This window comes from Lampris incognitus, chromosome 11 (genome assembly GCF_029633865.1).
Source record: "Lampris incognitus isolate fLamInc1 chromosome 11, fLamInc1.hap2, whole genome shotgun sequence".
Classification (NCBI taxonomy): domain Eukaryota; kingdom Metazoa; phylum Chordata; class Actinopteri; order Lampriformes; family Lampridae; genus Lampris; species Lampris incognitus.
In genome coordinates this window covers 32,395,783-32,407,956 of record NC_079221.1, presented here as the reverse complement: position 1 = coordinate 32,407,956, position 12,174 = coordinate 32,395,783, and the positions used below count along the sequence as shown (strand labels likewise).

Below are 12,174 nucleotides of genomic sequence, written 5' to 3'. Positions count from 1 at the left end.
CCCCCAGTTCCCACTCCCCCCTGAACAGGCACCCCGACCGACCAGAGGAGGCGCTAGTACAACAACCAGGACACACCAGGACTGGTATCCAAAACATGGCTTTACGTTATTCTGACAGGACGAGGACTCACTAAAGCAGGATAACCTTGTGGTTTTTATGTACGTGGACGAGGCACGGTGGTGCAGTGGTTAGAGCGGTCGCCTTACAGCAAGAAGGTCCTAGGTTCGAGCCCCAGGGTAGTCCAAACTTGAGGGTCGTCCCGGGTCGTCCTCTGTGTGGAGTTTGCATGTTCTCCCCGTGTCTGTGTGAGTTTCCTCCGGAGGCTCTGGTTTCCTCCCACAGTCCAAAGACATGTAGGTCAGGTGAATCAGCCATACTACGTTGTCCCTAGGTGTGAATGTGTGTGTGTGTGTGTGTGTGTGTCAGCCCAGTGACTGCTGGGATAGGCTGCAGCATCCTCGTGACCCTGAGAGCAGGAAAAGCGGTTTGGATAATGGATGGATGGATGTGGATTCCGTTAACAGGCCCGCTATTAAACATCCTGGTCTGAGCATAACACCTATGAACAGGGTATATGTAGTACACCTTTTAAGCTCAATTGTTATTTGTCATTTTTTGCTTCACTTCAACTAAGATGTCCCTGTTAAAGTGATGGGTCCTAAGACAATAAGTGGGCTGATGTTCAGATTACCCGAAATGAAACGTCTTGATTTCCACTGATCTAGAGATGTGAAAATTAATTTGTCATATGCTCCTTGTGCATTAAAACAACATAAAAATTACACTCAGCACACACAGCACAGCTCAATGTAGCATAGCATGGCACAACACTAACACTAACTACTACTACTACTACTACTAGTATTAGCACTATTACTTTTGGTAGCTCCCGTTAGGGGTCGCCACAGCAGATCATCCATTTCCATCTCTTCATGTCCTCTGCATCTTCCTCTGTCACACCAGCCACCTGCATGTCCTCTCTCACCACATCCATAAACCTCCTCTGTGGTCTTCCTCTTTTCCTCTTCCCTGGCAGCTCCATATTCAGCATCCTTCTCCCAATACACCCAGCATCTCTCCTCCACACATGTCCAAGCCATGTCAAGTTTGCCTCTTTCTTTGTCTCCAAACCGTCCAACCTGAGCTGTCCCTCTAATATACTTGTTCCTAATCCTGTCCTTCTTCCGTCACTCCCAATTAAAATCTTAGCAACAACACTAGTACTGACACAACACTAGTACTGACACAAACGCCAAATAATACAGGTGAAGATGAGGAATCAGTCCCCTGTATGTTCAGCTCAAGGTAATGGTAGGACTAGTCAATCTTTTTGTCACTGCAGCATTTTCTGTGCGTGCATGCGTGTGTGTGTGTGAGAAAGAGAGAGAGAGAGAGAGAGAGAGAGAGAGGAGAGAGAGAGAGAGAGAGAGGAGAGAGAGAGAGAGAGAGAGAGAGAGAGGAGCAAACAGGACTCGTTCATTTGTCACTGAAGCCCTTAACAGAGAGCAGAGAGAGGATGACTGACTTTACTGTTATTAAGTAATAGTCCCTTTACAGGAGACAGCTTGACAACGTGTGTTTCTGTGCTGTGTGAGCGCTGTGAGTGTGTGTGTGTGCGTGCGTGTGCATGTGCATGTGTGTATGTCTGGCAGCAGTTTCAAAGACGACCAATCAATTCCTAATCAATTCCTCATTATAGCCCTAACACACATTGATCAGGGTCAGTCCTTCAAACACACACACACACACACATATACAGACACACACACACACAATCATTACAGTAATGGACATTCATAAGGTAGACCTTCAGGGAACGTGTGTGTGTGTGTGTATTATAAATATATCATAAAGCTGATATTATCATTCTCACCTGTTCTGTTGTGTGTGTGTGTGTGTATGTGTGTGTGTGTGTGTGTGTGGGGGGGTTCTAACAATGCCGCCCAAGAGTAATGAGACATTGCCTGCGGCATTAGTCTTTATATTGTAGCCCCGAGCACTTTGCTAAGCATGCTAACATTGTTGTCTGATGTAATTTTGTCTCAGCCTAGAAGAAGATGTTTGATCATAGCAAGCCAGAATGGTCCTAGTATAGTAAGTCTTGAGAGTATCTGTAATGATCTGGTGTTTTTAATTCCGTCCTTACTACCATGCCACTGTGGGGGGCTCAAGCCTACTGTTGTATACCTGCAGGCATTGTGGGGGTGGGAGTTGGTAAAAAGAGTCTCCAATTTACATATGTCTCTGCATGTCTTTGAGGTGTTGGAGGAAAGAGGGGTTGAGCGCCTTGGGGAAACCGATACAAACATGGGGAAAACATGCAAACTCCACACAGAAGGGCTGGGTTCACACACATGACCCTCTTGCTGTTATGCAACACTGCTGACCCCTCAGCCATGATGTTATTCAAACATCAAGTACAGGCTGTGAGCACCCAATGACTTGTCCCAGGATTTCTTTTATTTGCCAAGGTTCTCTCTAACGACAACGTGTGCTTCATGTTCCTGCTCCTGGCTGGCCACGGCATGGTGGCAAGGACGCAGCTCCATATGTGTGGCCCGCTTGCTAGGGGAGCGAGTCTGATGCTAATTCAGACATACATACAGATGCTAACTGCCCACAGCTGGTGACTGAACATCTCTCTGGCTCACATCCTCCCTCACTTCTCTCTGATATCTCTCTTTCTCGCACTCTCTCTCTCTCTCTCTTCCCCTAAGGCCAGTGTCACATTTTGTCCTCCTCTTTCCCCCTTTTCTTTTTCTCTCTCTTCAGGACGCCACGGTTGTGTATTTGTGTGCATGTGTGTGTGTGCGGTGTGTGTGTGCATGTTTACATATTTGAAAGTGTCCTGCTCAGCCTCATTTTGCTGTGGAAAATAATCCTATAAGCCCATATTAACAAAGAAGCCAGAACTGATATGTTTGCATATTGCACACGTTGCTTGCTGTGCTGGTTTGGTTAACTTGCCTGTTCACTTGTTTAGCTTTGGATGCACCGTGTTTTGACTGTACTACCGTACAACCTGGTACCACTGCTATGAGGTGGATTACTTAGAGGAGAGGAGAGGAGAGGAGAGGAGAGGAGGGAAGAGGAAAGGAGAGAGGAGAGAAGAAAAGAGAAGAGGAAAGGAAAGGAGAGAAGAGAAGAGAAGAGAAGAGAAGAGAAGAGAGAGAAGAGGAAAGGAGAGAAGAGAAGAGAAGAGAAGAGAAGAGAAGAGAAGAGAAGAGAAGAGAAGAGAAGAGAAGAGAAGAGAAGAGAAGAGAAGAGAAGAGAAGAGAAGAGGAGCAGAGAGGAGAGGAGAGGAGGGAAGAGAAGAGGAGCAGAGAGGAGAGGAGAGAAGAGAAGAGAAGAGAAGAGAGAGAAGAGAAGAGAAGAGAAGAGAGAAGAGAAGAGAAGAGAAGAGAAGAGAAGAGAAGAGAAGAGAAGAGAAGAGAAGAAGAGAAGAGAAGAGAAAATGAAGAGAAGAGGAAAGGAGAGAAGAGAAGAGGAGCAGAGAGGAGAGGAGAGGAAGGAAGGAAGGGAAGAGAAGAGAAGAGGAGCAGAGAGGAGAGGAGAGGAGAGGAGGGAAGGGAAGAAAAAAGAAGAGGAGCAGAGAGAAGAGGAGCAGAGAGAAGAGAAGAAAACAGAAGAGAAAAGGAGTGGAGAAGAAATGAAAAGAGAGGAGAAGAGAAGAGAAGAGAAGAGAAGAGAAGAGAAGAGAGAGAGAGAAGAGAAGAGAGAGAAGAGAAGAGAAGAGAAGAGAGAGAGAAGAGAAGAGAAGAGAAGAGAAGAGAAGAGAAGAGAAGAGGAGCGACCAGGCCACACCACACTAGAACTGAGTAGAGCAGAACACAACAGAATAGAGAATGGGTAGGAAGGCAGGAAACAGATGTAGCATTGAGTTAAATGACTGATTGTAGCAGAGTACAAAGGCAAGGTCTAAATCATTAGTGAAACCATTATCGGCAGCTCCTCTGTCATATAAATCATTTCTTAACTCAGTCTTCTACCGCACACTTAACGTCCAACCACATACCAGTGTGTGTGTGTGTGTGTGTGTGGATGCATCCATGCCTTGGCACATCTTTATTACTTCGTAGTATGTGTGTGATGATGTGTGTATACCTACAACTTTGTGGATCCAGCGTGTTTGTGCATATGCAGGGGTTTGCACACCCTGCATGTCTGTGTATTAATGTGTAGGAGGGAGACATGTCCCTTTGTGTGCAGTTTGTGTGCGTGTCTGCATCGCTAATACCAAATATTCTATGATAGCGTCTATCTGGAATGTGATTTGAAGAAAGAGAGTGAGACAGAACCCATGGAGTGGAGGAGAGGGACGAAGAGGGAGATGAGGAGGGTTGAGGACAGACATTTGGGAAGAAAAGATAGATTGACAGAGAGAGAGAGAGAGAGAGAGAGAGAGAGAGAGAGAGAGAGAGAGAGAGGAGAGAGAGAGAGAGAGAGAGAGAGAGAGAGAGAGAGAGAGACGGATAGAGAGAGGAGGAGAGAGGAGGAGAGAGAGAGAGAGAGAGAGAGAGAGAGAGAGAGAGAGAGAGAGAGAGAGAGAGAGAGAGAGAGAGAGAGAAGAGAAGAAGACAAGACAAAGTGAGAAACAAATAAGGTCTAGCAGTTCTATAAAGAAAAAAAGACATTATAGAGAGGTAAATGTGAGCGTAAGAGAGAGGGAGTGGGAGAGAGCAAGGAGAAGTGGAAGGATCCAAGGAGAAAAAGGAGTAGAGGGGGAGGAGCATACCAAAGGAGAGCTGGGAAAATGACAGCTCAGGAGAGAGAAAAGAGCAAAGGAGAGAGAGGAGGGTCTAAGGGCACAAAAAGGGGAGGTAGAAGAGGAGAGGAGTATAAAGGGGAGAGAGAGAGAGAGAGAGAGAGAGAGAGAGAGAAGAGAGAGAGAGAGAGAGAGAGAGAGAGATAAGTAGAGGGTGAAAAGGGCGGCGGGTTAGACAGGAGGGAGCTGTCACGGCCAGACCCTGACTCTGCACTTTTCTGTGTGTGTGTGTGTGTGTGTGTGTGTGTGTGTGTGTGTGTGTGTGTGTGTCTCTTACCTCAAGTACACTTGGGAAAGAGAGCTTGATTTCAGAGACAGAGACAAATTAAGAGAGCCAGAGAGAAAGTCGCTCATAACACGGCCACAACCAGAAAGAACATTTACAGTTTCTTCACATAACCTGAAGGCAGGTTTTAGTGACCACCTACATTACCAAAAAACGTGACTAAAATGTGTATCTACATTGGCATTTATCTTTGCTTTCTAAACAGATGGAAGGCTTGTTGTCTTTTGCAGGGCTCGTTTAAAGGTAGCAATCATATTGTGGATCTTGAGTGGCATTAAAAAAAAAAGAAAAAAAATTATAGAATAATAAAAAAATAATCTTTTAAACTGCCTTTCATACGCAGCAGCGCTCACTTGAGTGAGATTTGAAAAACCCACTTTTTACTGGTTGGTTGAAAATTGACCCGAGTTCACAACTACCCGCACACACCACATACGCAAACACGCACGTGCGGGCACGCACACACACGCACACACACACACACACACACACACACACACACACACACACACACACACACACACACACACACACACACACACACACACACACACACACACACACACACAGCACACACACACACTTGGACATACAAAGTTTTTACAAGTAACTGATGATAACACACACACACACACACACACACACACACACACACACACACACACACACACACACACACACACACACACACACACACACACAAACATACACAGGAGCATGATCAGGGAAAACTCAGAGGGGAAAGACAGTGCTTGTTAGAGATAAATAAAAGTTGTCTGTCAAAAGATTGAGATCAAAAATTGAAAAATAAAACAAAACAAAAAAAAAATCCCATCCCAGAGTTTTATATACAGCAGACACACACACACAGACACATACGTTCACACAGCTGGGTGCCAACTGAAAAGCCGTCTCCACTGGCAGGGCTACATTGGAATGTGTACTTTGTCATGTGACAGGAAAATGGAAGTCATGATGAATCGCTATTGGCCATGCTGGCCTTTACTTGACTTATTAGCAAACTCATACAATCAGCTGAATCACTCAGTCTGCTCTGGCCACATCTCTCTCTCCTCCTATCTCTGCTTTTGTATCCCTCGCTTGCTTCCAAGAAGTTGAAAGTAAAGTTAATGTGCAGCGTAAAGGGCCGCTAATGACTGTCCTGAACAGAATCAGCAGCATAATCGACTGGACATTACTACAGCACTGTGACAGCAACATAACCCCCTGGGCCAATGACCGCATAACTTTGTGGCTGACCAGTTCCTTCTGTGTCGTGTGTGTGTGTGTGTGTGTGTGTGTGTGTTGTGTGTGTGTGTGTGTGTGTGTGGGTGGTGTGTGTCTAACATCTCTCATCATCCATGCCCCAGTGGTAAATGAGTATGTCAGTGCAGCCCATGTTAACTGTTGACACACTAATTTACTGTGGCTTCCAGTAAGACATGCTCTGTAATATGGCTCATTGATGAGGCCGCAGGGGGAGGGACGAGGGCGAGAGAGAGAGAGAGAGAGCAAGAAAGAGAGTAGAAAAAAAGACCATCAACAAAGAAAGAAAGAGAACACGAGAAGAGAGAGGAAAAAAGAGAGAGGAAGAGGGAATGAATGAGAGACTAAGTGAGTGAGGTGGTGTGTGTGTGTGTGTGTGCTACTGTAAGAGGACTGAGAGGAACTTCAGTGACGGTCAAGAGACAGACAGAAGACACCATCTTTGGCTCCTTTATCAAGCCAAATGTGTGCATGTGTGTCTGTCATCCATAAAATGAGGATATTGTAGACAACTGTCTGTTGCCTAGACTAGAGCTTAAACGAGAAACATTTACAAACCAACATCTACCCCTAAAGCCACATCACATAAAAGACTGTTTATGATCAATAGAGAGAGGCTGTGGCGAGGAGGGGGGGACAGACCATTTCTCTTTTAACCTTTTAATAGAAAAGAAAAGTAAATGACCATCATAATCCAAGACAGAGATGGAGACATAGAGTTGGTGTGTTCATGTGTGTGTGTGTTGAGGGGGAGGTGTAGACTGTTGCTGACAGTCATTGGGCGACTACTTATGTCTGATACTGCAGACACTGAAGAGTACACACACACACACACACACACACACACACACACACGCCAGCAGCAGCGCGCGCGCGCGCGCACACACACACACACACACACACACACACACACACACACACACACACACACACACACACACACACACACACACAAACCGCAGATACCATCCTTGCCCCCTGTTCTTGGCCTCTCTTTGCCCCCCTGAACCCTTAACAGCTCAATTTCAGTCCTCTCCAACCCCTCCATCACTCACCCACTCTCACACTCACACACACACACACTACACTCACAACACACGACACACACACACACACACACACACACACACACACACACACACACACACACACACACACACACACACACACACCCGTTCTGGCATGGCGCCCCCCTGTGGACTTAAATAGCGCTGCTCGCTGTTGGAGGCCGCCTCAGTAAAATAACTATCCAATAAGGTTGGGATGTTACCCACCAACACTGCTAATATCTCTCTCCTGTTGGCAGGTTTAGAGCAATTACGCCCACAATGTAATCTCTCGTTACCGCACCCAAGCTGACTGTGAGACACACTTGCATGCGCACACACGCACACAACAAAATATATACCTTTAATCATAAAACGCATATTGATGTACATACAAATAAAAATAACTACACTCGCAAAGAGCACACACACACACACACACACACACACACACACACATAAATGGGTTTGAACACACATATAAATACATGACCATAGACAACATACACACAAACACAACAACACCACACACATAAATAAATCAGATTTAGTTGTTTCTAATGGAAGCCTACAAACAGCCGCCCATCTTTCTCTAGGGAAACTGCTGGACTTTAAATGGATGTATGAAATTGAAAGGGAGAGAGGCGGAGAGGGAGGAGGGGGTGACAAAAAAAGTAGACAAAGAGGGGAAGGGACAGTGTGGGAGAGAAAGAGTGAGAGAGAGACACCAATCTTCATCTATTGCACCAAAATGGTCCGAGGATCAAAATGGCAGAACATAAAAAAGTGTAGAATGATGTATAGATGGTGACAGAGTGATAGACAGAGACAAGTATAAAAATCTGTTTTTCATTCCTCTGCGCTGTGGGAAAGCCGAGAGAAGGACTTTTCACCCTCTCAGCTTTTCGACAAACAGCCAGGCGGTGAAATATTGATGCTTCAATTCCAACAAAGGAATGTCTGAATGATTTTTGTACATCTGGGGGAGTGGGGAAATTCACCTATCTATAATTGATATGGTTAAAATGTTAATAACTGGATGGGTCAGCGAATAACGGAAATAACCGCAGCAGGTGAAGTGTGTTTGTGGATGGGGGGTGGGATACGTGTGTGTGTGTTTGCAGTATGACAGTAAAGACAGCATGTGTCTGGTTTTGTCTCGCTCACCCTCTGTATCTATGTCTCTTTATCTTTTTCTTTGTCTGCCTGCCATTATTGCTACCAAATTTCTCTTTCTGAATATGTCTGTCTCTTCATCTTCATCTCATCTCATCTCATCTTCAGCCACGTTCTCCCGTGGTCGGGTCACAGTGGCAGCAAGCTATGTAGGGCACTCCAGACACCCCCTCTCCCCAGCAACACACCCTCCAGGTCCTCCTGGTGGATCCCCAAGGCAGTCCGAGGCCAGACTGGACTGTAGTCCCTCCAATGAGTTCTGGGTCTACCCCCGGGGTCTCCTCCCAGTTGGACGTGCCCAGAAAACCTCCAAAGGAAGGTGCCAAAGAGGCATCCTAATCAGATGCCTGAACCACCTCAACTGGCTCCTTTCGACGCGAAGGAGCAGCGGCTCTACTCTGAGCTCCCTCCGGATGTCCGAGCTCCTCACCCTATCTCTAAGGCTGAGCCCAGACACCCTACAGAGGAAACTCATTTCAGCCGCTTTTATCCGCGATCTCACCCTTTCGGTCACTACCCAAAGCTCATCACCATAGGTGAGGATTGGAACGAAGATTGACTGGTAAATTGAGAGCTTTGCCTTCCGGCTCATCTCCCTCTTCACCACAATGGTCCGGTACAACGTCCGGCATTACTGCTGATGCTGCACCAATCCATCTGTCAGTCTCCCGCTCCATCTTACCCTCACTCGTGAACATGACCCTGAGATACTTGAACTCCTTCACTTGAGGCAACAACTCATCCCCAACCCAAAGGGAGCAATCTCCACCATTTTCCGGTAGAGAACCATGGCCTCAGACTTGGAGGTGCTGACTCTCATCCTGGCCATTTTCACACTCAGCTGCAAACCGCCCCAGTGCGCACTGGAGGTTGCGTTCTGATGAAGCCAACAAAACCACAATCATCTGCAAGGAGCAGAGATGCAATTCTGAGGTTCCCAAAATGGACATACTCCTCACCTTGGCTGCGCCTTGAGAACCTGTCCATGAATATCACAAACAGAATCGGAGTCAAGGGACAACCTTGGCGGAGTCCAACACCCACACGAAAACGTGTTTGACTTTTGTGCTGAGAAATACGGACACAGCTCTCACTTTGGATATACAAGGACTGGATGGCTTGTAGCAACTGCCCGGTATCCCATACTCCTGCAGTACCCCCTACAGAGTGCCCCGGGATACACGGTCGTACGCCTTCTCCAAGTCCACCAAACACATGTAGACTGTCTGTCTCTTGTCTGTCTTTTATTCTGTCTCTTCACCTAGCTTTGCTTATACGTACATTTTAGCCTGGATGTTTCACTGTCCTTTGTGTCTGCACATCTTTGTGTTTGCCAGTCGGTCTGCTTCTACTCCAAACAGCAGAAACAGCAAACCTGCAGAGGAGTGATGGACAGACCACAAATCCGCTAATCTTGGCTAATTCTGTCAATGTGCCAAAAAGCGTCCCAGAATTGTAAAATGTGTTGTTGTTAATTAGAGACAAGGGACGGAGGCAGATCCCTGAGTGATTATTATGGGACGGCTAGAGCCAAAGAAACAGGGAGGAGAGTGGGCCAAGGTTTACTGAATGCACACACCACCACCTCACCGAGACCCGACTGACAGAAAGAGAGAGAGAGGAAAAAGGAGCAAGAGATACAAATAAGTATACACTATGACATGGAAGAGAAGTATATGGCACTGAAAAGACTGTCAATGATTTCACAGCTTCGCTATCTCTGAGAGGCTGATTAAGTCTCCCCCATTTCTCCTCATCTTCTCTGTTGCTAAAATGCTCCTCACTTTCTCTTCTGCTCTCTCTCTCTCTACATCTCTCTCTCCTCACACACACACACACCTCTTATACTTCTTCCCTTCCCTCTCCTGACCACCATGATAAGCTTCAAATTCCTTTCAAATTCATCAATCTCTAGCCATTCTTGCATTAATTTACAAAAACTGATGTGTTAAAAAAATGATCCATCCAAATATAAATATCCATCCCATGCCTGTATACATACATACACCTACAAAGGCCCATTTGCACCAGGCGTTTTATGCCACTTGTATCCAGATTGAATTTCCAAATTGATATTCAACACCTATCATCAAAACTGTCTTCAATATTCAAACAAATATTTTAATTAGGCAACTATTTATTGTTATGTTTTGTTTGTTTTTTTTATTATTATTTCTATCTGTATATTTTACTGTATTCTTTTTTGTGTTGATGTTATTGTACTGTTCTGTTTATATCTTTTTGAAAACTTAATAAAAACGTAAGTAAAAAAAAACAAAGAAAAAACAACAAACGTGTCTTCGGCAGCCAAATAGAAATCTGATTGAACTTACCGGGCTTCTCCAGTGCCGTATGAAAAGTCATTTTCCTGACTTTATCTTGGAGCAAATAGGCAAAGTATGTGAGCTGGAAAAGCAGTTCCATTTATACTTAATGTACTCACATCCACAATGGGTCTAACAACCTCTTTTAAAATGTCTTGATAATTATGTTTTAACAATAATGTCTTAATTATCCAGGTAAGAAAATCAAAGAAGGCTGAATCAGTTCATCTGGACACAACGTTTATTGACAGATATGTTTCATCACTCATCTAAGTGACCTCTTCAGTCTAAACTGACTGCAGGTATCCCACCCCTTATAAACAATACAGTGGCATAACGACCGAAACCAATGGCCCAGTTTCATGTGCAAATATGGGTGTGACCATTGAAACTCTAGTTAATGGTCACACCCATATTTGCATATGAAACTGGTTGTTGGTTTCAGTCGTTATGCCACTGTATTGTACGGTACTGTTTACTATAAGAGGATGGGGATACCTGCAGTCAGTTTAGACTGAAGAGGTCACTTAGTTGAGAGATGAAACGTTTCTATCAATAAATGTTGTGTCCCGGATGAACTGATTCAACCTTCTTTTGAACCTCTTTTAGAGGTTTAAGAAAAACTAGGGAGAATTTTTCCCCCATCCATCTGTCCATCCATCCAAACATCCAACACCTTCCAGTCCTTTCCTTACCTGCAGTCCAGTTTTTCGATCGAAAGTGGGGGTTAAAGTTGAGGCACAGGCTTGGATGGGAGGGCTCTGGGGCTGTGATGATCCACCGACAGTTTTGCGTGGGGGGGGTACTCCAGCGGGTAGCCGGGGGTGGTGATATAGCCGGCATCACTGGCATCCAGTATGCCACCGCATGGCTCAGAGGCTTTGAAAGGGGAAACGGAGAGAGAGAGAGATTAAAAAATATAGTGAGCCATCATTATCTAATGGTCATCACAGTCCATTGACCTGTGCATTAATTAACCAATGGGAAATCATTCATGGCAAACAAATGATTCGGTAACGGCTATAAAAGTTTGGGGCTGGACGGGGGTGGCTAAACTGTCACAAGCACCAACAAAACCCCATAATATCTTTCTGCAAGTTACCATACATGTCATCGCAACAGTAAAGCGATACCAAAGATCTTTAAAGGGGGAAAAAAGATTCAAGTGCTGGGTGAAATTGCAAATAAGAGAAGCAAAGAATAGACAGTCAAGAGACAGCAACATTTTAAAAAAAATAGATCAAAATAAAGAAAACAGAGATAGACTGATCCGATCAGACACTTTGTGGAATAACGTGTCTCTTAAGCAG

General features: G+C 45.2%; 1 protein-coding gene across 1 annotated transcript in view; it reads right to left on the bottom strand.

Annotated features, from left to right (window-relative positions):
- The window catches only part of LOC130120355 (neuropilin-2-like), a 131,381-nt gene extending 119,408 nt beyond the window's left edge, over window positions 1-11,973 (bottom strand). The window contains 4 exon segments of the mRNA XM_056288904.1: window positions 11,560-11,581; window positions 11,584-11,656; window positions 11,658-11,743; window positions 11,967-11,973. Of these exon segments, the coding sequence (XP_056144879.1) occupies window positions 11,560-11,581; window positions 11,584-11,656; window positions 11,658-11,743; window positions 11,967-11,973 (188 nt within the window).
- Between the last annotated feature and the right edge of the window lie 201 nt (window positions 11,974-12,174).